This window comes from Alligator mississippiensis, chromosome 8, assembly GCF_030867095.1.
Source record: "Alligator mississippiensis isolate rAllMis1 chromosome 8, rAllMis1, whole genome shotgun sequence".
Taxonomy (NCBI): Eukaryota; Metazoa; Chordata; order Crocodylia; family Alligatoridae; genus Alligator; species Alligator mississippiensis.
Window position 1 is genome coordinate 10,335,073 of NC_081831.1, and position 27,744 is coordinate 10,362,816.

A 27,744-nucleotide genomic window follows, 5' to 3' on the forward strand; every position below is an offset into this window, starting at 1 on the left:
GTATAGCGTCTGACCTACATATGTTGGGATTCCTGAGTCCAACCAACACAGTGCCTCTTCTGGGCACGTGCTGGGCTCAGCACAGGGGTATGCCAAATTTAAAATGCCTTTTATTTTATTTTTTTAAATGTCTCCAAGCAGCCTAAGTGCTTAATATGATGAACTTGATTGTTTTCAATTTTAACACTGGAACACTTATTGTAAGTGTAACTGAAACAACCATTCCTTGAAAAAGCATAGCTCATATGCTGCTATGGCTATGTTATGTTATACTATCAACAGTCATTCAAAGCCTACTTCTAGCACTAAAAAAAAAACAAAACAAAAGTTGAAGCCAACATCTGTTTTCTGGACAAGCCAAGATGTTTTTATTAAAATTACACAATAGTCACAAAAGCACTGGTACTTATAAACTTCCAATAACCCTCCCCCCACCCCCCAATTGCTAAAGAAAGTATTGGAAAAAAAATCTGCAGGAATTTGTCAGCATACTTTGAAACTTCAGATGACAGCATCTGGGGAGAGATTAGCAAAGAAACACCACATTAGAAGCCACAGAAACTACAACATATACTGTGAAGCTCATGTAAATTCTGCATTTTGTTCAGTTGACCTTCAAAGGCATTTGAGTTGCCTAATTAATATCAAGTTATTGGTTAAAAAACAAAAAATACTTCCCAAATGGAAATAAATGAGTGTCTGTGCATTTTTCCTATGAACTGGTTAAACTTAATACCAAAACTGGGACCTTGTTGGCAGAGTTTGGCTGCTGCAACTTACCACTTCACCTTTCTTTAGTGTACACCTGTGCAAACTGATGCCCGTTGCTAGATCAGTCTGTGATTGACTGGTCAGAGCTGAATTTTTTGGTGGGGAAATTCACAAGTAGCTGGTTTGGCACCTTTTCTCTCTCACACCATTCAGTTCTGCTCCCAGCTGTTTACTGAACCCACCCAAAAAAAAAAAAAACCCAACTGCGTGCACACACACAAAACTATACACTTTAAATTACTCTTTTCCCATACAGTCCAAATTAAGTTTCAGAGGGAAGAAGAAATGTCAGCTTCCGTAGAATTATGCTATCAACAGCTGTTCAGAAGTTACTTGTACCTTTGAGCCACCAAGCAGCTTTCATCATGGTGCATCCTGCCTCAGAAATCTGAGTAATGTTTCAGCCTGAAAAAAATAGAGTGAAAAATGGTGTTTTAAACAACTTGTTAACCTGTTCCATGTGGTTCAGTATTTTAGTTAGTGTTCTGTGTCGAAACTCTGGTTTCTAGCTATCTTACTGTAAATCTTTTAAATTATAATCTTTAGCAGGTGCCTAGAGATCTTTGTTACCTACACCCATGCCACATTAGCTTTCAGGAACAAGGGTTAATAGCTTGTGGGAAGATGCACTTGAACCACCACAGCTATGCTACTTCCAAGCTCACATATGCTAAAGCATGCACCTTGTCATTTCCTCCTTTTTTTTGTTTTTAGTCTTACTGTTGTAAACCTCATCTTTTCACAGGCTCTCCTCACCACCTTTGATATGTCAAGTTACATTAACACTTAAACCCCCCTCCAAAAAACAAGAACTTGAGTTGTCCATATTTATACCGTACTATTATTCAGAGAGCCAATAAAGCTTAATAGTTCGTTTTTGTCCAGAGTAAATGGATAGCAGCACATTTGACATGGAGCTTGTAATGAATACTCCCCCCTACCTCAAAATGTTCTAATTTCAGTGACGAGCCACAAGGATATAAGTTAATTATGGGACTTTGCTCATGTCTCCATAAAAAGAATCTTAGCTTAGGACTAATCTGACCGAATAGGCTCAGATTCCTGTATGGAGTCCCACTAAACTGTTCACATACAAAAGAGTATTTCTATATCATCTAGCACAATAAGACATTCCAGCTTTACTGAGCTCTTTGGTTGATACGAGACAAAGGTCTTTGCCATGCATTCATTTCCTCCACGTACAGGTTACGCCACAATTTGGCAGGCAGGTTGTGCATGAGCATCTTAAAATATGCAGGATTCACTTTATCTTCCTACACTCTCCAGCCATGGCTGACCAAAATAATGTTAATTTGACATTTTAAGTGTCAGCATGGGAGACAGAACTGGTTCACAAGCTGAGTTTGGGGAGGGGGGGAGAATTCTATCCACAAGGAAACACAAAGCATCCCTAATAGGTTGATACCATTGCAAACTACAAGGTACCGACTACAATTTGTTAAAATAACCAAGACGTCATTGCTTATTTGCTCAAATGAGAGAGAACTGAATACTATTTTAACAAGCACTCACTTTGCAGACCTGGGTTCAGGACAGAAATTACACAAACTGGTATAAGTAATCAGAAACTGGTCCAAATCTATAACACAACAGAAGTCCAGTGAATATAAACTAATTTCAAAATGGCTGAAACCCGTTTAAGATAAACTTGGATGGATGTAGTATCAGACTTAGCTGGTTTAAGTTAAATCAGTGTATTGAACTAGTCTCAGATCCCCTCTAGATTCAAGGTAACTCACAGTCCCACAGCATCCCAGGATGCTTTGCACCTCTCCTGCAAACCTACCCTCACAGTGTAGATGAGCTAGTCTTGGCCCAAGCTGACCAAGGAGGCATGCTCTGGTGCCCCCTGGCTTTTGGACTGGGCTACTGCAGGCGTGGGGCTGCAATTCCAGAATCACAAATGAATGTCTGTTCACCTGCTTATCACGTCAGTCTATGCAGCTTAGACCAACCTGCGAAGACTGAACTGATCCAGCCTCAGGCTTTTTCACTGTTTGCACTTAGCCCTGAAAACTCAAAGCAGATACTGTATTCAGAACAAATCTAGCATATGCACTGAAGTTAGCAGGGCAATGTGAGAAACCTTTCGATATGCCTTAACTGTTCTCAAAGAACAAGAACAATGCAGTCAGTGGCTTGTTCATTCAGTCTTTGAACTCTGCTGACACGATGGCAGCTTTCTGGTATGGATGCTTAAAAAAAATTTGGATTAAATCTACTGCACAGTCTATTAAGATGATTGCAAGTTTGATTTTAAGAACATGAAAGTTAGGTGCAGTTTTTGTTTTGTTTTTTTGTTTGTTTTTTTTTAACTTTTTTTGTACAAAGTACCACTTTTTTTTTTTTAATAAAGCTAATTAAATTGGTCTGTTGTGAACTGATGACCCAGAGGTCAAAGACAATGCAGTCACCAAAGGTAATAGTTTCTTTAACTAAAGAATTAATGAACCTAGTTTAATACATACCTATACAACAAAGCTTTGCCTTTGTTATTTCCAATACAGAAAAAGCCACTTCTGGGAGAGAAATCCATAGACTGAGTAAGGTAAATAACTTTTCTTCTGAACACTGGGAAGTTTGAGAATACAGTAAATGAAGGAATGTGTACCTGTTAAGAAAGTTATAAATTAGCTATGACAATTACGTCAAAGTTCCTGCAACCACCAAATATGTCAACATTAAAAGCCCCCTCAATACAATTGAATTGTTTAAATATTAAATTTTAAAAAATTTGCTTTTTGTGCCTTTTATATATAACGGGTAACATAACAGTTGCTCTTAACTATTAAATTCAGTGCTGGTTACCAGAACAACCTAGAGATACAGAACTCTGCAATCCTTGGTGTATTGGTACTATATATAAAGTTGCTTTCAGGATTCTCCATCCTCAGGTCTCCTAAGAAACCTATGAAACTGAATATCTGTACTGTCCGCAAGTGTCTTACGCACACACTTTTAAATCAGCGTTAGCACTGCTAATGCAACAGAAGTACACCCCCCGCCCATTCTGTGGGCCTTCGTTTCCAATATTTAGCAGCAACTCAACATGGAAATTAAACTGTTACTATAGCTTTATGGAAAGATACCTTACACTGCATGGTACATAGATGAGCACTTTTGAGGAAGCACAGACTGTTATCAATAAGGGTTCATAGATAACGATTTTTTGGGGCCAATACCAATGGCGGATTACTTACCAGCCATATCAGCTGATACTGATCCAACCGCCGATATGCAGCCCGGCAGCTGAGAGAGCAACATCTGGGTAAGTCTGTAGGGGTGGGAAGGGGGGTGGGGGGGGTGTAGATCAAGGCCACCGCAGCGAGGGAGGGAGTGGGGCTGGGGTCGGCACTGCTCAACTGCGGTGGGGCACAGGATGGAGCCAGTAGCTCATTGTGGGGAAGAAAGGCTCCCACTGCTGCATGCAGCCCTGGAGGAGACATGGGGGGCACGTGGCCCACTGGATCTGTGCACAGAACGAGGGCAAGCTGCCACTGTACACTTGCACTCGGGAGCTGTGCCAGGCTCTTTCCTGTGGCTGTGCTCTCACCCAGTGGGGTGGGGCAGGTGGCGGCAGCGCTGGGAGGTAGGCTACAGGGGCGCCAACCCCGTAGCCCCCCTCCCAGCGCTGCTGCTGCCTGCCCTGGCCCAGCCCAAGCGCATAGTGGCAGCCCACCCCTACCCCACGCACAGATCTAGGGAACAATGTGCCCCCCATACCTCCCTGGGGTGTGAGCAGCAGCGAGGGCCAGCCCCCCGCACAAGCCACCAGCTCTGTCCCATGCCCTGCCCTAGCTGGGCAGCACCTGCCCTAGTCCCAGTCCCACTCCCTCCCACATGGCAGGGGCCTCAATCTGCTCCCCCCACCCTGACTTATCAGCCAGATATTGGTCTCCAAGATGCCAAGTTGCACTCCTGGCCATGTGCATGCTGCAGCTGCGCATGTGCACGTAGCATTTATAAGCAACATTATCAACCACATCAGCCAAAAAGAGCCAACTGCCAATACTGTCAATTTTTCTTTTATCAGTGCTGATACGATATGAACTGATGTATTGGTACACCTCTAGTTATTACTGAACTGTGAACAACTCCAAGATCTACACCATTTTTAAAGGCATGAAAGCTTAAATAGTTCATTTGAGTCCATCGTAATGAAAAGGCACCGTTAAAATGAAAACCAAATAATTAACTGTTCAGCAACCCATATCAAAAAGCCACTCCTCTGTGGTTTATGGACAACATCATTGGCAAGTGCCACAAGTCTGTGCAAAGTCCAAGATTGAGAGCTGTGTTTCTTCAGTTGTGTAGAATTAGAAACAGTGCATATTCTCAAACTTGAGCGAGCTTCTGTACTAAGCTGTCTCCCAAACAGCTGGCAGTTCACTCTAGTGACCATTCCCCTATTCAAAACCTTGCTGAACTGAAGCAAAACAAATAAATAAATTAATCAATCAGGGTTTTTTGTTGCTTATGCTGAAGACACTGTGGGCTACAGCAAAACCCCCAAGAAATCAGGTCAATTTAATTCTATAGCAATCTTGGCATTCGTGACCAACAATGAAGGCAGTTTCTCAAGAGGACTGGAGGCTCAGACAAGACCCACCAACATAACTGACGTTCTTATTTAGGAGGAAATAATTATTTCCACCTTTCAACAGCAAGGGGGAAGTTTGATGTCTGCTAACCAATCACTCTCTCTGCAGTTTGCGCCTGGATAACCAGCATCTTTTAGTTTCATTATCTAGCAATTAAGTGGTAGAATGGGTGGGATAGAAAGAAGAGAGAAAAAAAGTTGAGATGTTTTGCAGAAGGGGGAAGGGAGAGACAGACATGCAAGTTTTGAAAAAAATGATATGTATATATTGTAGAAAGCAGCAATAGGAAGAGATAAAACAACATTTATTACAGGAAAGTTAAAAATCAAGTAGAGCAAAGCTTGGCAGATGCAACTAAGAGATGCAATATATCATATCCTGAAATATTTTTAAATGGAGCATTTTGCACCAAAAACTATTCCTAAGAAAATTTAGACAACCCGAATCAGGATCTCATTTGACTTGTCCTAAATAAAGAACGGAATCCTTACTGAACTTGAGAAAAGCCATTAAGATAGACCAACTTGTCCCATTAAAACTACAGATGACGTGGAAGGCAAGCAAGGCTAACATTTCTACAATGTGCTTAATGCAGCATTGGGACGGAGGTATATTTGAGTTGTGTGTCTTCTAAGTCTGTCTTTTACGCCTGTGGATTTAGGTTCCTAACTCTGTTAGGTTAAAACAGAACCGATTCACTCATTTAAAATGATCTTCTAGATTGTGAGCAATGAGCTAGTTTCAAGTTTCCTTGCACTGAAAATTTCTAATGAATTTTATATTTGGTTTCTTTTCGAGTAACAGAACCACTCAGTAATAAGATTCGACTGCTAGCACAGTAGAAGTTTAAGTAATATCAATCATAGTCTTACCTATGTTTGGCTTTTATTTCTACTTGTGTTGCATTATCTGTTACACTAAGAGTAACTAAGTTACATCTTCCAAGATTTTGGCTAGACAACCATTTCAACACCCTCTGGGATTAATGCAGTTATGGGCATGTTACTGTTAGCCTCTTATTTGCATAAATGGACAATATCAGCCTAGAAGAAGCCTTCTTTATATCAACTGGGAGCTGAACCAAGGAGCTCAAGACTTCAGTTCAGCAGCCCCCAAAAGGTAAGAAAATGATGGGAATGCAAAGGCAATATGTAGAAGCCATGTTTCTTTGCCTTCCATTTAATCGCTGGTTACTCCTGAATTACTCAGAAATGGGAGCTAAATGAGATCCTCAACTGCAGGACCTCCAAGCGCCAGCTGTTCACGGTTCACCCCTGTGGCTGGGAGCCCAGTCAGCCGACATGGCTCCCAGCAACAGGGAAGACCCTGCTATACATGCAAATTATAGCTAGAAAGTTAGACCTCGAAAACGTGGACTAACTTTATAGCTGGTTGGAACTTTTTATGGTATGACAGGTAGTACTCTGCGCATGTAGCTGGTCTTGGTTTAATTGTGCAATTAATCTGTCAATTGTACAATAGATGCACCATGTAGAAGGGGCCCCAATCTCATCATTCTTCAACTAATTGCTAGACATCTCCACTACTACCTAGGTAGCTGGCAAAGCAAGTACCAACATCCTCAGGGAGCCAGCGTAAGAAATCCATAGTAAAGTGACTGCTATTGCCGAAGGCTGTGATAAAGTGCCAGTGACAATCTGAATTACACCTACACCCTGTGCACCCTGCTGCTGTTCCAATAGAATGTGTCAGGAGGTCTTTTTAAAAAGTGGGAAAGGAAGGGCTTTCCTACAGGCACCAGAATTAATCCAACTGAGTTAGTTGGACACCTCAGCTCCAGTTTTCAAGTTACAGGCTTGTACAGTGCATCAGACTATTTTATTTGTCCAACACTAAACTTGTAAGAACAGTAGTATCCACATATCCAACACCATTCCAGCTAACAATAGGTTCTTTTCCTCATTCTGCCCCTTCCCAAGTTTGGGTGAAAATATTCACTTTCACCAAAAAAACCCCCCCAAAACTCAACATACCAGTTTGACAGCCTCATCTGCTTTATTGGAGGCCACTGCCAAAATTTCTGTGGTGGAGTTGAATGCCAGAGAGGTAGCAGCTGTAACTAAGTTCATTATAGCTCTGACTGGTTTAGGATTGGTTTCTTGGAGGCAAGTGTCACTGGTATACACATTCACAACACCAGAACTGGAGCTAAGAGAAAAAAGACAAAGTTTATTCAAAGAAGATACAGACAAGTGATCCAAACCCCGTCATCATTCACATGACATCTCTGCAAGTTACACTAGACATGCGACGATAGTTTATCTATGTACACAATTTAAAATCCATATTAGAACATTATGGATGACTGACTTCTTAACATGGGTCTCTACAGCTTAAGCTATCAGCTCTGGTAGTTCCCTGGTTCGCACACCAGGTTTTCAGAGCAGACCAGATTTCCTTTCTGCGGGACACTGCTCGCATGGTCTAATTTTTTCCCCAGGTTAAAAGGTAATGTTAGAAACAAACAAAAAACCACTCATCACATAATGCTGAATATACTTCTGCTGCTTCACATCTGCATTTTAAAAAATTAGTTGTGTAGTGTTATTCATCTTGAAGATTAGATAATATGATTCTAGATGGTTTTGGCACCTATCAATCACTGCCTCAGACAAGGTCGCTTCGGGTAAACTACATCTGCAACGAGAGAATGGCTCTTTCGGCTTCATCGAGAGGATTCAGACCAAGGTCAAGTATCAGTAGCTGTCTCTAAAATACGACTTGGACTAAAATGGGCTATAAGTAAACAATCATATCCCACTTCAAATGCTTTCATAAGTACCATAAATCAAGTTTGTTCAATTTAAAGAAATGCAGCTTTACTCATCAACTCTTAATGCTCTTTCCTGCCCAAAGTAGTGAATGAACAAACAACTAACTGTCTGAGGGATATAGCAACCACTAAAAATGGAATTATAGCTGCATTTTTTCCCCATTCTGTCTGGTCTTAAATTTAAGCCCATTTCTTTAAAGCTATAAAACAAAAGTTAAAAGTAACTTTTCTAGAGTACTATATTAAGTAAAGTGCACTCTACTATAACTAGAGACAAGGACAAATAGTTACAGTTCATCAAAATCTCTATTTTATGTTGCAGGTTCAAAAGACAGTACTGCATAAAAGAAGACAAACTAAATGATGCATTTGATTTTAGGAACAAACATACATGACATTTTCACCCATTTTCACAAGAAAGTTGGTTTCTCTAAAAACTAAACTAAGAAGCAGGTTTTCAGCAATAAACTAAGCTTCCAAGTGAAGAATTGGGCTTCAGGTGATGCAAAACAGGACTTTAGATTGACAAGTTGAACACTGAAATAAACATTTATTAACACAGCTAGATGAAACTTAATTTGAAAAATAACATTTCAGATTTATTTTAAAGGAAATGTTTTTCACAGAGTTTTCTGCACCCCATCTGCATAAAATATCAGAGTAATCCAACTAGACAAGCAGCAGCAGCACTGACTGTACAAGCTGTGCCAACCAAAAGAGATCCCCACCCCACACCTAAACATGTTTAAAAGTTAGTTTTTTTCAATAGTTTCTGTAGCAATCATTTTAAATAGGATTTTTTCCAGGTTTCTCTAACATAAGAACGGGTAATTAAAACAATACACAACAGCAATAGCAACTGTAAGAAAGAGGGAGCTGGGAAGTGACTAAGGGGAAAAAAGTAAATATTTACTACATTTACCTGAATCCAAGAAGACTTTGAATTTAAGACAACCCCTAATAATTGGATCCTATACACAGAAAGTTATAAAAATGGTTATATTTCCATGTAAAGATTCTTCTTATTGGTGGGCTGTCTAAAGTTTTCATATTCCATTCCAACAACCAGCATGGCGGGGAAAGCAGCAGCAGTGGGGTGAAGGGCCAGGATCTCCCCTCCCCTTGCCCCAGGCTGGGCTGGTACTTGCATTTAAAATTAGGTTTCCCTCTTCCCCACAGTGACTGGGGAAAAATACCTTATCTTGGATTTTAATAAATATAGTATTAATGAATGACTCAAGAGATTCAGGTCTGCCTTTTAAAACAGATGGAGTAGCTAACATCATGTTAATAGAAGCTGAGCTAGTAAAAATATGTACATGGTGTTTAGCCAACACTATATTATTTGAAATACCCATGAAGCACAATGGCTAGGTGTTTCATGGAATAGGACTCTCAGTCCATACATCTCCTCACCAAAAATTAATTCCTAGCCACTAGTAGTTCTTTATTTGTTGCAAGTGTTAAAAATTTACCCAAGGGCTCCAAAGTGAGAGAATATGACATTCTGTAGCATACTGTCACTTACCCACATGCCACATATTGGCCATTTTTTGATAGAGCAAGACATCTTCCATGCAAACAGCCTTCATCAGTGAACTTATTTATACATCGCCTGCTTTTTACATCCCAAATGAAAACTTCACCTTCACCTGAAGAAGAACAATGGTGGAAACAAATGGTTGGTTATTGTACTAAGACTATTAGCAAATCAGCAGATTAGGGAAAGAATTTGAATGAGGGTTAACATTTCACTAATAAAAATAAAGTGAATTTGAACCATGGATGTCAAAAGTATGCTTTGCAAGTCTGCTAAAACAGCAGAACAAGATATTAAATGCTAAATTCAACTTTCACTTGTCATGCTTAAACAATTGTCCGTTAAGCCAGTAACAGAAGAAACAAAATAAAAAGATAATGACAAGTTGTGTGTTAATAGAGAAAGAAGCTGTTGAAATGCAACTGTCACATTTGTGCAAGTCTGTAGCTATACAAATAAAGCAAAAATGGCTTCAGCTTTAACCTGATTAACACTGTCTACTCTGTTCCATGGGGAACAGTCGCATGAAGAGGAGCCTTTGAAGAAAATACCCATTACTGTCTTTATATTCTTTTAAACAGTAATACAATTTTTGCTACAAGTCACACCCAGTATTGAATCCCAGTAAGAATTCTGCCCTTGGAGATGTTGCTTAAGATAGTTGTACTCCAAGTAGTGTCTCTATGTACCTGAATGCAAGATAGGTTTCAAGCTACCTCAAAATTCTGCAGTACAGCTAAAATGTTCAAATTTAATACTCTTTTCAATCTGAAGCTAGCTAGTAGGGCTGTGTGAAGCTTCAGTTGCTGATTCGATTTGGAGATTTGGGGGTTTTTTTGTTTTTTTGTTTTTAAAGTGCCAGGACACTGGGACCAGTTTAAGCAGCCATTGACAGGGCTGGGAAAGCAGGCAGGGGATGAGGCCTGTTCGCTTCAGAGATTCGGCCGAATTGATTCAGGGCAGCGATTCGAATCACCAAATCAAATCACTGTCGACCAGGTTGGCCGAATCCAAACGCGAAGCAAATACTAGCTGTTTCTCACAGGCCTACTGGCTGGCATGAAAGCACTACAGCAGGGGTTCCCAAATTGCGGTACGTGTACCGTACCCTGCAGGTACACAAGACATCTCTGGGCAGGCAGGAGAAGTTGTGTAATGGCAGATTTAATATTCCTTATAATAATTGGCATTTAAGGGGTTAAAATATAAAAGGTATGCTGGTAGGGGCATGCAGACAGCTGGTAAATCTGGAAGGGGGTACACAATAAGAAAAAGTTTGGGTACCCCTGCACTACAGAAAGTTGAGATACCACCACATTAGACCTTTAGTACTACTGCTTTCAGCAACTCCCTCAGGCTGTCCACAATTGATTCCACTTTTGTGGAAGATTAGCATCCTGCTGAGATGTTAGTCTCACATGTACAACAAACTGCATTTGTTTTGCTTTCTAATCCAAGGTTACCAATAGCAACACAATGTCAGACTACACTCAAGGCAGGAAACGATCAGCTAAAATAATGAGCAGCTGAGAGTTATTCTAAACAAAAAGGGAACTGTTGAGCATACCTACGCTATGCAGAACTTCTAGCAGAAAGGTGAAACATTAAAAGCTTTGTTAAAATCATGTTCTTACATCTGTTTTATATGGCAGGACTCTTTTCCCTTGTGAATGGCAACTAAACAATAGTTCACTGAAAAAAATTCTGGTGATAATCTACAGTTTGTATACAGAGGTAACAATTCAGGACAGCAAGGCATTGTAGCTCAGAGCACGTGATCCAAGCAGGAAGCTGGTGCTGTGCACTTTTTATGGTGCCATTTTGGTGAAACTAGAATTTTTACTCTATAAATCTAGAAGTAGTGCATGGCTGTTAAGCATCTTAACTACTGTGCTGTGCATTTTTATATGTCATTAAACACTTTCTCTTAAACTTCCTTGATATTTTTCCTAATAGTTGGCAAAAGCAAGTAATGCAAATGCAAAGAAAAAATTAGAACCAGCAAATTAGAATCTGTGCAAAAAGTGTAATTTGTAATTGTGTTTTAAAAGTGCTTTTTCAAATGGGCACTGTTATAAAAAAAAATTAAAATGCCCACAAATTGTAGTGTTAAGTTATTAAGCGTAAAAATATGCTGCTGAAAGAAGCATGAATAGCTTACCAGAATTTGTATAAATTTTGCTGCCATCAGGAGTGAAGTTTGATGCAACAGCTCTTCCATTTATCTTCATACTGCCAATCAGTTCCATTGTCTAGGAGTGAAGAGTAATACTTAAATGAAGAATGAGTGTTCAGCAGAGCAAGGATGACTCAGATCTGCATGACTTCTGGAACACAAATGTGTTGCTGTTCTACTGCTAGTAGACTCCTATCCCCTCTTAGAAAAGCTATGTGTCTATTGGAAAAGTGTTATCAAGTACATCAGGTTTCTGATGCATCTAGCTGGACATTGAATTCACATTAGGGCTTACATCCTGCTGTTAGTCCTCTTGGTGAACAAGGGCAGGTAGAGTTGCAGGATCAGGGCTGTAGGTGGTTAAAAAGCCTCCAACTAAAGCACATCCCCATCTCAAGATCTACCCACATTTTTCCAAACAGACTTGGCTTTCTACATGTAGACTACAATACCCATATTAGAACATTGCTGGTACTGCTGCCTATTATGGATTCTCTCTGCATAAAAGTTTCGTGTACTTTCAAAAACAGTTCTCTCCTAAAGCAGGCAAGCCACAAGTACTTTTACTTAAGTTATGATCAAGGCACTGATTTTCAGCTGCTATTTCTTCCAAAATTTACTTTTAAAAAAGGACAAAGTAATAACTCCTGAGAAAGGGTTGTCAGATATTCAAGAACAAAGAGGACATCGACAAAAAGAGACACATTTTCAATTTAATAAGACTATAAAAATGAGATAGTTGTGTATTAATGTTTCAAGAAATATTCAACATTGAAACCCAAGCATGCCTACTTATTTTTTGCAACCTCATTTGACAGGGGATTTCACCGCCTTCATCTCTTTCTGGTTGGCTGCAAATATGAAATTTGTGGCTTAATATCTAATATTAAGGAGATGCTTTACATCTGAAGTGAAAAAATGCCATGACAATTTTGCATGACATTCAAATGCATAAGATACCGAAATAACTCATCAGCACTCCTCTGACAAACACTGTAGGTTACACGTTATTTTTGTCCCCTCTCATCCTCCAGAAGTATGGTTCTTTAAAAAATGAACTCAAAATCTGGCATGAGAACAGTCACCTAGAATTTACTTTGATCAATGCTTTGTTCTGTTCTCCTGCACAATTTTGAAGTACATCAGGCACGTTAGTGCAATAAGCATACCTCAGTCTCCATTACCTACCAACCTGGGCAATACCTCCACTGACTATGACAGCCAATAAGTGTTGAACACAGCAGTTAGTTTCTGTGCTACTACTTCTCCCCACCCCACAATTAGGAACTAGATTCAAGCTTTCCACCACAATCATATTGATGGGACATTTACCAAGATGAGAATTTTCTCTATTCATTATGAATCAGATAAGCTTAACTAGTTTCACTACCAGCCTTAAACACTACTAAATGAAAAAAAAACAAAACAACCACCCCAAAAACCCAAAACAAAAAAACCCAAACCAACCCCCTACCCCCACACAATGCTATCTGGAACCCTTTTCTTTAAGAAAAGAGTTACAGCTTCAGAAAGGAATTACAAAAGAGATTCAAATTCAACATAAGCAGATGCAAAAGCAAAAGGCTTCTGAAAGCTAGAGATGCTTCAGGTCACATTTTTCAGCCTCTCTCCTACCAAGGAGAGCCCACTTCCCCACAACCACACTATTATGAGAAGGGCTAGATGGTCAGGATTTCTTGACAGGATAATGCAACCCCCTGGGACTGAAGCCCTATTATGGACAAATATGAAGACATTACCTTCATTGACAGCAAGTGAATATAACCTGAGGTCCCAGTAAAAAGAAGGAATGACCCATCTGGAGATACCTCAAAGTCTTTGACAAATTTTTCCTGCATACCTTAAAGAAAAAAAAAACCAGTTGCTTTCAGAATGTTTGCACTATTCCAAAAATTTACATAAAACTTATGATTTAAATTGTAGCAGTTAGCACAATCTTACTTATGCAAACATTATGATGAGCACTACAAAAGTATTTTGGCACCAAAAATGTTTTAGTGAGCTGCTGAACCAAATCTGCAACACACCATCAAACCCCACACCTAAGTTAACAGGCTGCATCTACATTGTGTATGGCAGCATACAGCACTAGTTACAATGCTATCAGCATATACATCACGTAGGTATTTATTTTATGATCTCTGTATCTGTATACTTAGAACTAAAGATAATGCTTACATTTGGACAACTGAGAAGCCACCAAATACCAGAAGAGACAGCTGTGACTGTTCAGATCCAGGACTTAAGACAGACGAGAACACCGCTAGTCATTAACAAACTGAGCTTGCTTACTGCGCAGTACAGAACTTCAAAACTTGAGACAAATGAGGGTTTAAACTGTACTAGACTGAAAAAGTGCAAGAGACTGTTGGGGCATAACAGCCAATGCTGTTGACAAGTAAGACCTAAGTATTAGATAACATGCCTGTAGGTCATGAGTCAAGTTCATGAAATGACACCAGATTGAAGCAAAACACATTTGCCAAGTTGATACTAAGCAATTATTTACCTATGCTAAAGAGATCCGAATTCCAAGATACTAGACAACTCATGACTGGCAAGATGCACATTTTTTATTCTCAGTGGGATTTAGCTGACTTGACCTTACATTCAGAACAGCTTAATTATAACAAACTCTGTTTATAGAAAGCCTCCACTTGTAATTGATTCCTGATGTTTTGGATTTGTTGGATAGTTTGCTGCATTATAATGAAATAAACTTTCCATGAGGTTTCTGTCTGGTTCCACATTAATGTGTTACAATAGACCTGTCCTGTATGTCGATAGGTTTCGTACAGTATCAAGGCCTAAATTTATAGGTGGGTAGGGGGGTTCAGTAGGATGGGAAAGTACGGAAAACCTGACTTTAAATTTTTAAAGCCTTCTAAAATTCCATAGTAAAAGATGCTTCTTGCATGGTCTATACTATTGACATCCATGTTACTACTACATGGGGACAAGTCGATTGCTACAACAGTATATACACATCTACTGCTACACATTATACAAACAGAATTGGCTATAGATTACAGCAGCTAATATTAACTTGCTTTTCAAAAGGTTTGCCATCTCAGCCCTACATACAGTTAATCACCAAGTCCTAAATAAAAGGCTCATAATGCATCTTCATGAAAACATTTAAAAGTCTTGTTAATTAGATGGTAAAAAGGCTGTCCAAATTAGAGGCATAATAATTACTTGTTTGGGGGCTTTTGCACTAAAAAAAAAACTGATTATCCCTTCAGTTAATTACACAGTATAGCCTCCATATATATGCATTAGGCAGAGTCGCACAAAACACCATGAGTTACCAAAAATGTGTTATTTTATTCCATTAAGAAAAACCTGTTTAATACACTAGAAAACTTTTAGCAAACACCACATACACCAAATAGATTCACTCTCTTATACTGGGAACATTAAAAGTGATACTGACATTTTTATTAGCGCTCACCTCTTATTTGGTTTACTGGAATAATATTCCCACCCATCATGTCATATACATAAAACATTTTATTGCGTGTACTTGTGGCTATGACCCGCTCTCCATCAGTACTGAAACAAGCCTTATGCACAGGAAAGTTTTCCAAATGGATGCTCTGTATCTTTGGATTAGTTTTACCATCCACCTTCGGGGGGGGGGGGGGGGGGGGGAGGAAAAAAAATAGAAAGTTATTTCCAATGTGACCACCAGATAGTTTTAGGTACAAGTACAAAAAAGAGTAGATAAATCAGTTCCAGCTGTTAACAGAAGTCATTTTACCCCACCCCAGAGAAACCTTCAAAATTGAGAACCCCAGTGGAATGTGTCCAAGTATTATTATTTCAGATACTGTCAAGATGTGACATATCACAAGTGGGAATCTGTTCCGGAAGAAAGACCAAAAACCTCAGTCAACCATGATTCCTACTGGGGAAGATGAAGAGTTCTACCTTAGGCCCTCTTAGGCTTTTCAGCTAGTTTTTTTACATTTAGGGGAGTATGATACTTTCAAGTCCATTTCACATTTTATAAAAGAAAACCGCTCACCTGGAACAGTGATACAGACTGATCTAGTCCAGCAGTCATGATAACTTGTGCTGAAGGATGAAACTGCACTGTGGTCAGTTTGGCATCAGAAGGACGTTCATTATTGGCATTCAAACAGTTTTTCATCTAAAACACAGAGCAATGTTGCTAAGACAGGCTACAGTTCACTATACATGTGTTCCTATCCTCAACTGATCAAATACAAGATTGAGGCAATCTTATTAAATAATTTCATCTTTATGCCACTTTCCCTCAAAAAGGCTCAGAGCACCTTACCATCAAATCAAATAAAACAATAAAAACAGTGCCCTTAAGAACACCTGGAAACAACCCACCCACTGAAAGCCTGCCCCCCACAAAAAAGTCTTATACCACTTCTGAAAGATAGCCAGACTCAGGCTCTGGCAGGTCTCAAGGTAGAAGGAGTTGCAGAGCTGAGGAGTAACAACCATGGAGCCTCCCACATGTTTGACTAAGTGACCTTGACATGCAAATGGTAGTTACAAGAGGCCGCTTGCAGAGGACCGTAGGAATCATAAGCAAGGAGGTGGTGCTTTAGATAAGTAGGACCCAAGCCATTTGTAAGATGGTGCAGGTGATTTCAACCTTTGGGCGCACAGTAAGTGTTCTGCATTACTACCAGATTCAAACCATCATCTGAACACTCACCAGTAGAATAAGCATATGCTGTATTTTTCTAGACAGTAAAGAGCATGAACACTACAGAGTAGCTGCAAACGGCTTCCACACAAATCTCTTGAAATCACTCCCTCACACAAAAAAAAGAATATCAATCCCACACGAATAGCTTTTGTTGTGCTACATATTCACATAAAGGCTGTTGTGTAAGACTACTAGGTGTTGCGTTGTACTGTCAAACTAGTTACTTCCCTGTCCAGTCTACTAAAAACAATGCCTGCCATTCTAGAGCACAATAAAATAACCTGAAACAAGCCCAAACCTGTCTGCTGGTAACCAAAAGGCTTGATCACTATGCATGCTCCACTTCTTATACTCCCTAAATACTACCTGTCACCGTCCAAGACAAGATACTAAGCTACACAGATCTTACGTCTGAGCTATTTGGCTGGGATGATCTAGTTGGTGATGGTCCTGCTTTGAGAAGAGGGTTGGACTAGATGACCTTCTAAGTTCCTTGCCAACCCTAATTTCCAATGGTTCTATTACGGCAGTTCTCAGGTTTCTCCCCACCCCACTGTAAAGTAGTAATGCATGCCACTCTGGAGAACAATTCGGAGTGCTATCCTTCCTGCATAACCCTTGGAAGCTGGGGCCATCCTTTAGTTGAACGTATGTAGCTGGTACAAGCTATCAAAGCTTCAATACGCCTCAAATAAAGAGTTTGCAGTAAACCTGAAAATAGCTCTGAGAAATGAACAGCATCTTTCCTTTCAGCTTGTACAACAGATATCAGGTGATCCTGGCATTTAGGAGTTCTATACTAATTAGGGGTGTGTGAAATGGGCCCTATTGTATTCCGATTCGGGGGCAGTGATTTGATTTGTTGATTCAGATCACTGTCCCTGATTTTGATTCAAATTTGGCCGAATCAAAGACTCTATGCTGATTCGAAGAATCAGCAACTCGGGCACAGGCGCAGCTTTAAATGTTTTTTCTATATACCTCGGAGGTACCAGGCACAGCTCATGAACACTGCGATGCTGGGGTGGATGGAGCGTCCCACAGGAGCGTGGACGGGCCCCCTGCGTGCTAGGCTGAGAACCCAGAAGCGGACCAGAAGTACTTCCAGTCCACTTCCGTGTCCGCTGAGGAGCGTGCTGGGGGGCCCTCCTGTGCCCCTCCAGCTTGGCAATCAGCCACAGGAGGACCCTATGACCCCCCGCTAGACCCAGGCAGCACCAGTTGCCAAGCCAGGGGGTGCGTACGGGGGCCCCCTAGTGAGCTCTCTGGCACCCCCAGAAGTGGACCAGAAGTGCTTCTTGTCCACTTCTGGGTCTGCTGCCGATTGCGCTGGGGAGCTCCCTGTGCTTCTGTGGGACACTCTATGCACCCCAGCATCGCAGCACTCACGAATTGCCTGCTACCTAGAGGTATGTAGAAAAAAACATTTAAAACTGCGTCTATGTCTGAATCGGCGAATATTTCCAAATCGATTTGGAGGGTTCCAATTCAATTTGGAGAAATTAAAGGGTCCTCTGATTCAATTTGGATTCAGAGATTCAGCCACCAAATTGGGCTGAATCGAATCAGGGACCAAAGCTTTGCACAGCCCTAATGCTAATGTTTCTAGAGTAGATGGGGCTACAGGTGTTGAAACTGACTGTTAAGTCTCTCTCATCATCATATGGCACTTATGATAAGAACACAACCGACTTCATGTTCCCTAAAGGGAAAAAAAAAAAACAAGCTTTCAGGTCTGGAAAACCTTTCAGTAAACAAGGCATCCAAACAGGAACTGGCAAACACTGCTTCCCAACCAGTTGAGTAGCACAGCTCTGTCTCGAAGTCTGTGTACCCAGACCAACTCCAGGGGGGAGGGCGCAGCAGGGTAGTTATTTACCTGCAAAATACCTTTTGGTAAAGACTCTGAAATAGAGACAAAGTTGCCAGTCTTGCATAGAAGATCATCATCATCTTCATCCCCACTGTCATCTAAAAGAGGAAGCCAATTCTTGAATATACAGTTTATTCCAGTATCTCAACTCACAAATTTAAGATAATCAGATGTTTGCTTTGGGGGAAGCAGGTAGAAGTCAGTCATAAATAAAAGTGCATTGAAGAGCCAAAGCTAAAAACATCTCTGCATAGTTTACTCTAAGGGGTGGGGAGTAACAGTAAAAAAAAAAAATAAAGCTCTAAGTGGTAACACAAAGTAAGATGCATTGAAAGCACTGAATACTTTACTGACCATGTTAATTATCATCATTTCTTATTTTATATCTTACCTTTCTTGGTTTTCTTCTTTCCTCTCTGGGCCCATGAAGGCACTCCTCCCATAGCTCTCTGAAACCTTAAAAAGATAGAATACATTCCTCTTTAGGAAAGAATGAATAATATGTACACATTGCCCAGAACCCATTTTCCAGAGAGCCATTATTTCCTCCCCCATTCCCAACCATCACTGTAGAAAACAATATCTTGTGCCTGACAGAGTTCCACACTCCTACCTGACACCCATAAACCGTCCTTTCCTTCTTTTAAAGGGCTTTTCTAGTCTGCTCCCACCAAATACACTTTCTACAGCCTGAGATCAAACTGCTGTAACTATAAAATACTCTTGGGCACGCTGGTTTTATTAACCATGGAAAGACAGACTCCAAGTGTCCAAGTACAGAAGTAACTTCAAAACTGAACAAGTGACATTTTCCTACATGGTTATGTTCACATGTATTCCAGAAAGCCCTTAAATACAAAGGTATTTACATTTCTAGTGGCAGCAACTTTTTCTTATATTCACAAAACTGTACGTTTGGGCTCACAACTTCTGTCTTCACCAAAATGTTGTCTCTCTCCTTTAAACTAAACACTCCTCCCTAATAGTACTGATTAACACACTTCACTGTCTCCTTTTAGGACCCAGCACTGACTGCAACTGTCAGATCTCTACTCGGCTACTGTTTTCCTCCCTCAGGCAACTTCTTATTTATATTCCCTTCTTACTCGCCACTGTATTGCTGTGCACGAAAACTACTGCTATGTTCCAATGCATTGGTGAAACAATACCTACGCAAATTTGAAACTGGGCCCTTGGAATGAAAAGAAAATACACAAATCCTCTCTTTCAAGGAGTAATGCCAGGATTAATGCTAAGGAAATCAAGGTTGCTTACTCCAAAAGCACAAGTAAAATTTCACTGCAACATGCTGAGTATTTAGGTGTTGTCGGGGGGGGGGGGGGGGGGGGGGGGGGAAGGAGGCATTTTTAATACTGCTATTAGATCAATTCTTGTTATTGAAATTAGCAGCAAGATTTATGATTAGCAAAATCTGTTTGTATAGGAAAAAACCTTACTGTTCCTGAAGTCTTATTTGAAGTTTTTCTTTGGTAAGACTCTTCTCGGCATCACTCTTCATCATGTCTTTCCGATACCGATGGGTCATATCAATCCTAGACAACAGAGCCATATTTAGGATGTGAATAAAAAATTGCAAGTTTAATGACTTTGTTCTCAGTATACCTCCAAGAAATAGGCAGTTAAAAAGGAACCTAATCAAAGTCCCACCTCTCCTGCCCCCTTTTTGGTCGCTACGTACTGAACTTACTTTTCTTTAATTTCATCGTCATCGTCCACCCAGGCTGGTTTCTTAGATAGAGGAAAATTGTCTTGTGCTTCATCTTCTGAATCACTGGAGTCCCCTTTCAGAAGATTTCCACTGATTACCCCATCAAGCTTAAAAACAAACAAACACACATAAGTCTAAGGGTACAGGCACCTGTATACCTGGAGTCATTTTAAGAGGTGAACACTTCGAAAGGCAAGAGCTGTTACCTCCTAATTGTTATTCAGGAACAAGTCAGCAACAATAGAAATGTAGCAAGACCACTCCCACTTCAGTGCTGCTTTATTAAGCAGCAGCAGGGGTTGAAACAGTGTTAAAGTTGGAGCAGTTGTGTTACAATTGTACCAGTTTGTCCTTCACAGATAACAATTATAAAGTAATAATTGCTGTCCTTTTGAAGCACTCCCTTTTGAAATAGCTCCAAGTGTACCTGTAGACATATCCTAAAATAACAAATTTAACAACTGTAAACTGAGAAGACACTTTTCAGGAAAGCAAGTGTAAACAATCACCATCTCCTGTAAAGACAAACACATAGAAAAAACAAATGTTAGTCCTATGGCAATTCATCGCTAAACCATTTCCTCAGAAGGGGAAGTTTAGAAGACAGACTCATGAGAGGTAAAGCAGGCTAGTAAAAAAGGCTGCCTACAAAGCAGTTGTAGCAGGTGTCAAACTCATCCATCACTGTAGACTGAACGAGTGGTGCAGAGCCAGTCCACAGACCGAATCAGGCCTGCAAATCCCCTCCCTTCCCCTGGCATTCTGGGTTCAAAACCCACTCCAGCCACTGTGGGATCCACGCTGTGTGCACACAGATCGCAGAGCAGCCAGAACAGGCACTGTGTGCAGCACACTATAACAGGGGGTGCACAGCACAGACTTCAGACCGGCCAGTACCCTCCCTGGCCAGGCTGCACCACATGTGGCACCCCCACTGAGAACTGTGCTACACATGGTGCCACTCCTGGTCTGGGACCCACACTGCACACGGTGCTTGCAGGCACTGCATGTAGTGCAGGTGCCAAACTGGCTAGAGTGGGTGCTGTGTGCAGAGTTGTCGGGCCACGGCAGGCACCGCATGTAGTATAGTACCTGCTCTGGCTAGTCTGGGATCTACATGCCCCCAGCTGACAGCCACGAGGTGCCCATTCCAGTTACTCTGGGATCTGCACCACATGCGTCCGTCTCTGTGGCACAATTCTGGAGCAGCATCTGGAGCTGCAGGTTGGGCCCCCACACCTCTTCCCTCCCCTTCCACCACAACACACTTACCAGCTGCACACAGCTCTCCATGCTGTATTGGTATCAGCGGATACGCTTCCTTAAAAACTGGCTATCAGTATTGGCCCCAAAAACCTCTCTATTGGTGCAGCCCTAGGTTGGGGAGGCTGAGGGGGGGGGGCCGTGCAGTGCATGATCTACTCTTACGTAGAGATGAGATCAGCGTTTCTCAGCCCGTGGGTCATGACCCAAAAGTGGGTTGCAAGAACATATGAAAGGGTCTCAAACAAACTTTAAAAATGGATTCTCCTTTAACAGAGATAAACATGGGAAACCGTGGCTTTCCCCTTGCTGGATGGCAGAGTCCCAGCCTGCGAGGAGATGCTCAGGGCCCCTGCTGCCCCATACCCATGCAAAAAGGGGGGGGGGGGGTAGGGCCTGGGGGCAGCCTTTTGGGAGTGAAGGACACCGGGTCGGGACTAGCCATTGATGTTTACAAACGAGTCCTAGTACAAAAAAAAGTTGAGAACCACTGCTCAAAACCAGCTGTTCCCAATCTGCGGTACATGCACCACCGGCGGTACGCAGACAACCCATCAGCAGTACACATTAACAATTAATAACTACTTAAACACGACAAAAATGCATCAGATTGAAGTGAGTAAGTCACTGGTGGTAAAGGTGGTCTCATTTTAAATCAGCGGTGCGCAACCCGTCTGCTCTAGACGACGGGCGGATGGGACGGTTGGGTCGGGACGATCCTGCCTCACGCAGGGGCGGGACTCGGTGACCGCTGGAGGTCTCTTCCAGCTCCGCCTAGGACGGGGGCCACAATTAAGAAGCGAAGGCGGCCGGCAGCAAGTGTGTTTGAACAGCCAGGGCAGGAGGATGAACATCGCCAACGAAAGGGTGGAGAAAGAAAGGGGGGGACGAGGACGAGGGCAGCAGGATGGAGGCCGGACGCCACGTGGGACGCCTGGCAGACCCCTCCCGCGCCCGCTGCAAGGCCCAGGGCTGGGAGCCCCTCCCGTCTGCCGGCTCCCCCCGCATTTCCACCCGCTCCTCGAGGCGCCACGCGGGCGCGGGGGCACGCAGCGAGGCTCCTGCCCGGCCTCACCTGCTGGCTCGGGCCCCGCAGGCGCTGCAGCAGCTCCGCCTCGCCCGCCTCCTGGACGCCGCCGAACACCAGCGCCTCCAGGCAGCGCTCCACCGCCGCGCTCTCGCCCAGCGCGCCCGGCAGCCGCGCCCCCTCGCCGGCCTCCGCACCGCCCGCGAGCCGCTGCCTGTGCCGCCGGCGCCGCTTCGCGCCGGGCAGGATACCGGCGCCAGCTACCACCTGCTCCTCCATAGCCGCTCAGCGGAAGCGGAAGTGACACTACCCCTTCACGTGACAATCCCACCCCAATCACGTGACGCCTCGCTTCCTGCCCCATGTGACAGCTGGACCGGTCCATTCGCCCCCTTTGCGCGGGGGGGCTGTAGGCTGCGCTTGCCGCCTCCTCCTCCTCCTCCAGGAACTTTGTAGAGACGGAGCCGCCCCGCCGTGCCCCTCAGGAGCTCGGCAACAACCAGCAGGTGAAGCCGTGTGCCGCCGGGCAGCGCAGCCCGCGCGTTTCCCCCACCGCGGAATGGTGCGCGCCGGGCGAGTACGGCGAGCCGGGAGGGCCGCAAAGCCCCGGGGGGCGGGGCCGGGGCTCTCGCCGCGCCTGCGCACTGCGGGGATGCTAATGTTGTTGATAGTCTGGCCCGGGGAGTTGGGGTTTCTTTCTCTGTGGCCCGAGCGCGCGGCGGGACGTCGGGCCCGGCGGGGGGGCGCGCAGGCGGCGCGGGCCGAGCCGGGGGCAGGGCCGGGCGCGGCGGCGGCCGCCCGCTGCCCATGAGGGCCTGATGGAAAACACAAAGGACCTGGTGAGCGGCGCGGGCGGGGGGCGGCCGCCGGGAGGGGGCTGGGCCCGGGAAAGTTTCGCGGAGCGTCGGGCTCGCTCCCCCCTCGCCTCGTCCCCACAGCCCGGGGCGGCCGGGCCGCTTCCCGCGGCGGGGGAGCGCGTCCCAGCCCGGCCGGGGGGCAGCCAGCGTGTGGGGAGCGTGGACAACTCCGGTGCGCTGGGAAGAGAGGCTGCAGCCCCCTCGGTCTGCAAACCAGCCGCCTCCCCGCGCCAACCGCGCTCCCCAAAACGCTTCGTTATCTCGTGTCGGCAAGAGCGACTCAGGGGTCGCGTCGATGCGCGGCCTCCCGAACGGCCGTGCGTGTCTTCTGAACGCTTTTGCTGCGGCGCGTGGTGCGAGTCCGTGGGTTCGTTCGTACGTGCACATCCACAGGGCGGATACGTACGTACGTGCAGAGGGTTGAAGCGATGGCACGGGTGGGATAATTGGGCGCCAGGAGGGGACGTCCGGCGGGAAGGTTGGTCGGTCGGTCATGCCGGGGACAGGGAAGGCCTGGGGCTGCCGGGACGTCAGCGTTGAGAGAACGTGCGAATCCACGTGTGTTTGTACAAGCGCGTGCGATGGATACGTACGTACAAACACGTACGAGGGTTGAAATAGGATAACTGTCGGACGCTTGGCGACGCCGCTGGGGCCTGAGATGTGACCCCGCAGCCGCCGTCTGTAGGGAGGGGACGTCCCGCGGGAAGGGGGTTTGTCGTGTCGGGAGCAGGAAAGCGGCTGGGGCTGACGGGACGTCGGAGCGAAGAGGAGCCGCTCGGGAGAGAACCAGAGGGACGGGAGGTCGTGAAGGGGAGTACAGCTGTCGCTCTGCAATGCCAGCCTGGGAGCTTCGTGCTCTGCTGTTATTTTAGTCTCTGGTTTTCACACCGTGGCTACGTGGGAGAAAACCCAACATCATCTAGGTCCTGGTACTGAAACGCTCCAGCCTTGTGCAGTGGGACACGACTAGGACCTGGAAAACAGGATTTGTACTTCCTCGGACGTAACTGCTGGGGAGGTGGAGAAGTTGGAGGTGTCCCCTTCCTTGCCTTCCCTGGTTTTTGACTCCCTGAAAATTGACTCCAGTCCTGCAGGGTGCCCACCCAGTGCCCTGAACATGGTAGGGTGGTGCTGCTGGAGTGGTGATGGTCACCACACTATGTTGGAGGTGAGGGTCTAGTGCAGCGGTTCTGAACCGGGGATACACGTACCCCCCCGGGGGTACGTGAAGCCTCATTCGGAGGTACGTGAGATATATTTCATACACTGTCTAACAGAGGTCGAAGGGCCTAAAAAAATTAATTTCCCATTGAAAGGGGGTACATGAAGTCTCACTCTGACACCAAAGGCTATGTCAACTGAAAAAGGTTGAGAACCACTGATCTAGTGGGTGATATCTTTTATTGCAGTGTGCAGCTGGTTCAATAAAAGACATTGCCCCCGAGCATCCTTGCCTTTGAACTTCCTGCTGGCTTTCTGCTTTTAAGCTGGTTATTTTTTTGCCTGCTGATGCTGAACTGTATTTTGAAACGAAGCTGTTGCTTTCTCCTACGTTTCCTGCTTTTCCTAGTATTCTGCTTTCTTTGCCCAAGGACTTTAGGGGACAACACAGTTTAAGTGTTAGGATAATTCCCCACTTATGTATGATTTCTTTTTATCTTGACACTTCTGTTTGCTCTGTAGGATTTGTTTTTCTTGTTGTTGTGTTTCTGGCATCAATTTGAAATCTAATTAGTTTTTAAAAAGCAATTGCAATTTTCTAGTGGTACTCCAGTCCTAACTTTTTAAAGAACACCTCTAATATGTGAGGATTGCTTCCACCCTCAGAAGGCCCCTGTCAGCTAGGTGAGACTGACAATAGACAAAGCGCTGTTAAGTGCACAAACTGAAGGGCAAAACTGTGTAATGATTTTTGCAGATGAAACTTTTAATTGTTGCAATAATTGGCAACACACTCTTGGTTAGAAATGAGTCCTCCCAAGAGGAGAAGTAAAAAGTGGGAATCGGAAGAGATGTTTTTATAAATCTCCTCATATGTTGCCTTTAAGTTGCTGCTGAGTTGCTTGCATTTCTGATAGTTGTAACGTTCTGACAAGGTTTTAGCTTCACAGAACCAGAGAGGGCAGACATACAATAAATCTGCACATTTCCAATGGTTCTAGTTGATTTTGGTTAGCTTTTGTGTGAAAGAGATGTAATAATAAAAAAATCACTTCAGTTGCTGGTGCTTACAGTTTACTCCCATCTAGAGTTAGGACTGAGCTTACCATGTATATTTATAAGTCTTTTCTAACCAAAAAAAAAAGAAGTATGGATGTCAAATTTCTTATAAAACTTAAAGAAAAATATTGTACAGTGATAAAATGTCTGATGAATTGAGTCTGTTTGCGGTTAATAGCTTGTAGGTCCTGCGGAGGTGCATTACCTCCTGTATTCATGCAGGTAGTACTAGGTGCTAGTAGTAGCCTCTGATGTGATGCAACTGTCCTAGAGGTTACACCTCTCCCCTCTAATGCAGACCTCGATGTATTGATCCGTGCCTCAGCTGCCTATAATATAGTTACATATTTTGGGGTTAAGTTTCAATATAAGCTGAGGTCTGTGTGGTGCAGCTGCAAATCTTTGTGAGATGAGCCTTTAGTAATCTTTATGAAAGCACTGTAGTGGTTCCTTTCTCGTATCTGGAAGCTGTTCAAGATTTGGCGAGTGTAGTTAATATTTTGAATAGACTTGGATCTGGATATTTGAAACCTTCCTCTATGCCTCCAAATCCATGCTGTCACAGCAGTTAACAGCTGCCAGAGTGCTCGTCCTAGAAAGCACGGGGAAGAGCTATCTAGGTTGAAGGGCAGGATGTTTTCTGTTGCAGGTTTTTGCCTTCTACTCATGGTAGTCTGCCAACCCTTGAGTTTGGTTTCCATCAGGACATAATTAAGGAAATGTTTTGATTAAATACTTATTTCCCCTTTTGTGTTGTGTTTTGGTTTGTGTAACTCACTTTTTCTGGCTAGCCTTCTAGTTGGTTGTGATTTCAAAAGAGCATGTGCATTGTATGGCGCAGGCACATAGTCACCTGCATGGACATGCATTAAACACATTGTTACCTCAGCTGCCATACAGGTTAGATGGTTGTGTGCAGTAGGGAGTAGCTGCCAGTTATCTGTCCCAAGCCAGTTTAGCAACACAGTTTCTTGCCCAAGATTAGGGGAGGAGGATCATCTGTAAAAATGCTGGGGGCGGGGGGAGTTCTGCCATAGCACTTTGATATTGGTATGCCTAATTAAGCTCCATCATGCCTTTTTGATACGTGCACTGTCATCCGGCTCCCTGGTGGGCCAGAATGGTGTTGTAGCTCTTCAAGAAAGAGAAGTGTATGGCTGTCTGGTGGAGGGATGTTATTTCTCCAGTGGTTGCATTCTGTCGTATTTCCCCAATGAGTTTGCAGTGTTTGCACGTATGCAAAGTGTTCAATCTCTTTAAGACGGCAAGCCCCAACCAACATACCTACTGAGTCTGGTACCTTTTTTTTTAGGAACTGCTTCACTTTACTTTTCCAGTACCTTTTTTTTTTTTTGCTACAGACATTTCCCATAACACCTCTTTCCTCCTGCTACTTGAGGCTAGGCAACTCCGTGTTTTATGGGGCCTCAGACTTCCCCCACTCAAGACATTTTTGGCATGGGGGGAAGAAGACCCTTGGCTATCAGAGGTGAAACTAGTGCCCTGAATCCTAGTAATAATTTTGAGGTAGAGACAAACTTTCTCCAGCCTTCTTCCTGTTAATTCCAGCTTCTAAAGGGTGTGGAGAAGCTTTTTCTTTTGTCCATTTTTTTTTCCCTCGTGAGAGTCCTCACTAAGCATACCCATGTTAATAGACAACTTAATATGATGCAGTTCTGTTGGAATTAGTCCAAGCTATTTGTGGTTTTAGGTGGACTTTTAGAGAGAGAATAAGTTACTAAAATCTCAGTGCTGCTGTAGTTTCTTTCTGATTACTGAAGCATGCAAATGTAAACATTACATTTGGTCCCCTCTTGCTTCTAGCTGTCCTCCTAGATTTTTGATCAAGCTAAGCAGAGTTCGACCTCCAACCTCTGCAGACAATGGTGTCAGATTCTGACGGGTGTTCTTTTCACTGATCCTCCAGCTGCTGCAGATGCTGTTTTTCAACAAGATTATTTTAAAAAGTCTCTAGTGGCAACTTTTGCAAGAACTGGGATGCTAGACCTGTCCTGGCAAAACTCCAGCTTGGGTAATTGCATTATGCCTCTTTATTGCTCCTTTCTTTCCCTCTGTGTTTGTTAGAATGGGTGGCAGAATCTTATCCAATAAGTAAATATAAGGCTATAGGACATTAAATGTGTCTTGTACATGA

General features: G+C 43.4%; 2 protein-coding genes across 7 annotated transcripts in view; one reads left to right on the forward strand and one right to left on the reverse strand.

Annotated features, from left to right (window-relative positions):
* Window positions 1-340: 340 nt before the first annotated feature.
* Window positions 341-22,823, reverse strand: UTP18 (UTP18 small subunit processome component). Its single transcript, XM_059732090.1, has 14 exons — window positions 22,558-22,823; window positions 20,199-20,326; window positions 19,948-20,043; window positions 18,882-18,946; window positions 18,497-18,588; window positions 15,955-16,080; window positions 15,379-15,553; window positions 13,664-13,764; window positions 11,889-11,979; window positions 9,716-9,839; window positions 7,388-7,562; window positions 3,261-3,403; window positions 1,111-1,176; window positions 341-515 (listed from the first exon to the last, which is right to left on the reverse strand). Exons 1-13 carry the CDS (start codon window positions 22,786-22,788, stop codon window positions 1,152-1,154), a joined length of 1,572 nt encoding a protein of 523 aa, XP_059588073.1. The 5' UTR covers window positions 22,789-22,823; the 3' UTR covers window positions 341-515; window positions 1,111-1,151.
* Window positions 22,824-23,180: 357 nt separating this feature from the next.
* MBTD1 (mbt domain containing 1) overlaps window positions 23,181-27,744 on the forward strand; it is a 47,207-nt gene continuing 42,643 nt past the window's right edge. For 3 of the 6 annotated variants that reach the window (XM_019494372.2, XM_014601946.3, XM_014601947.3), the window contains exon 1: window positions 23,184-23,348. In XM_019494372.2, the coding sequence (XP_019349917.1) occupies window positions 23,328-23,348 (21 nt within the window). In that variant the 5' untranslated portion in view covers window positions 23,184-23,327. Of the gene's footprint in view, window positions 23,349-27,514; window positions 27,622-27,744 lie in introns of those variants that run through there. The other 3 variants (XM_014601948.3, XM_006258628.4, XM_014601945.3) reach the window with 3 other exon arrangements.

Coding starts and splice junctions, on each gene's coding strand:
- UTP18 (XM_059732090.1), bottom strand. CDS start 22,788: ATGGAGGAGCAGGTGGTAGCTGGCGCCGGTATCCTGCCCGGCGCGAAG. Junction 13,765..15,378: donor TCCAGTAAACCAAATAAGAG/GTGAGCGCTAAT, acceptor TTTTTCTTTAAG/GTATGCAGGAAAAATTTGTC. Junction 11,980..13,663: donor TTCACTTGCTGTCAATGAAG/GTAATGTCTTCA, acceptor CTTCACTCCTAG/ACAATGGAACTGATTGGCAG.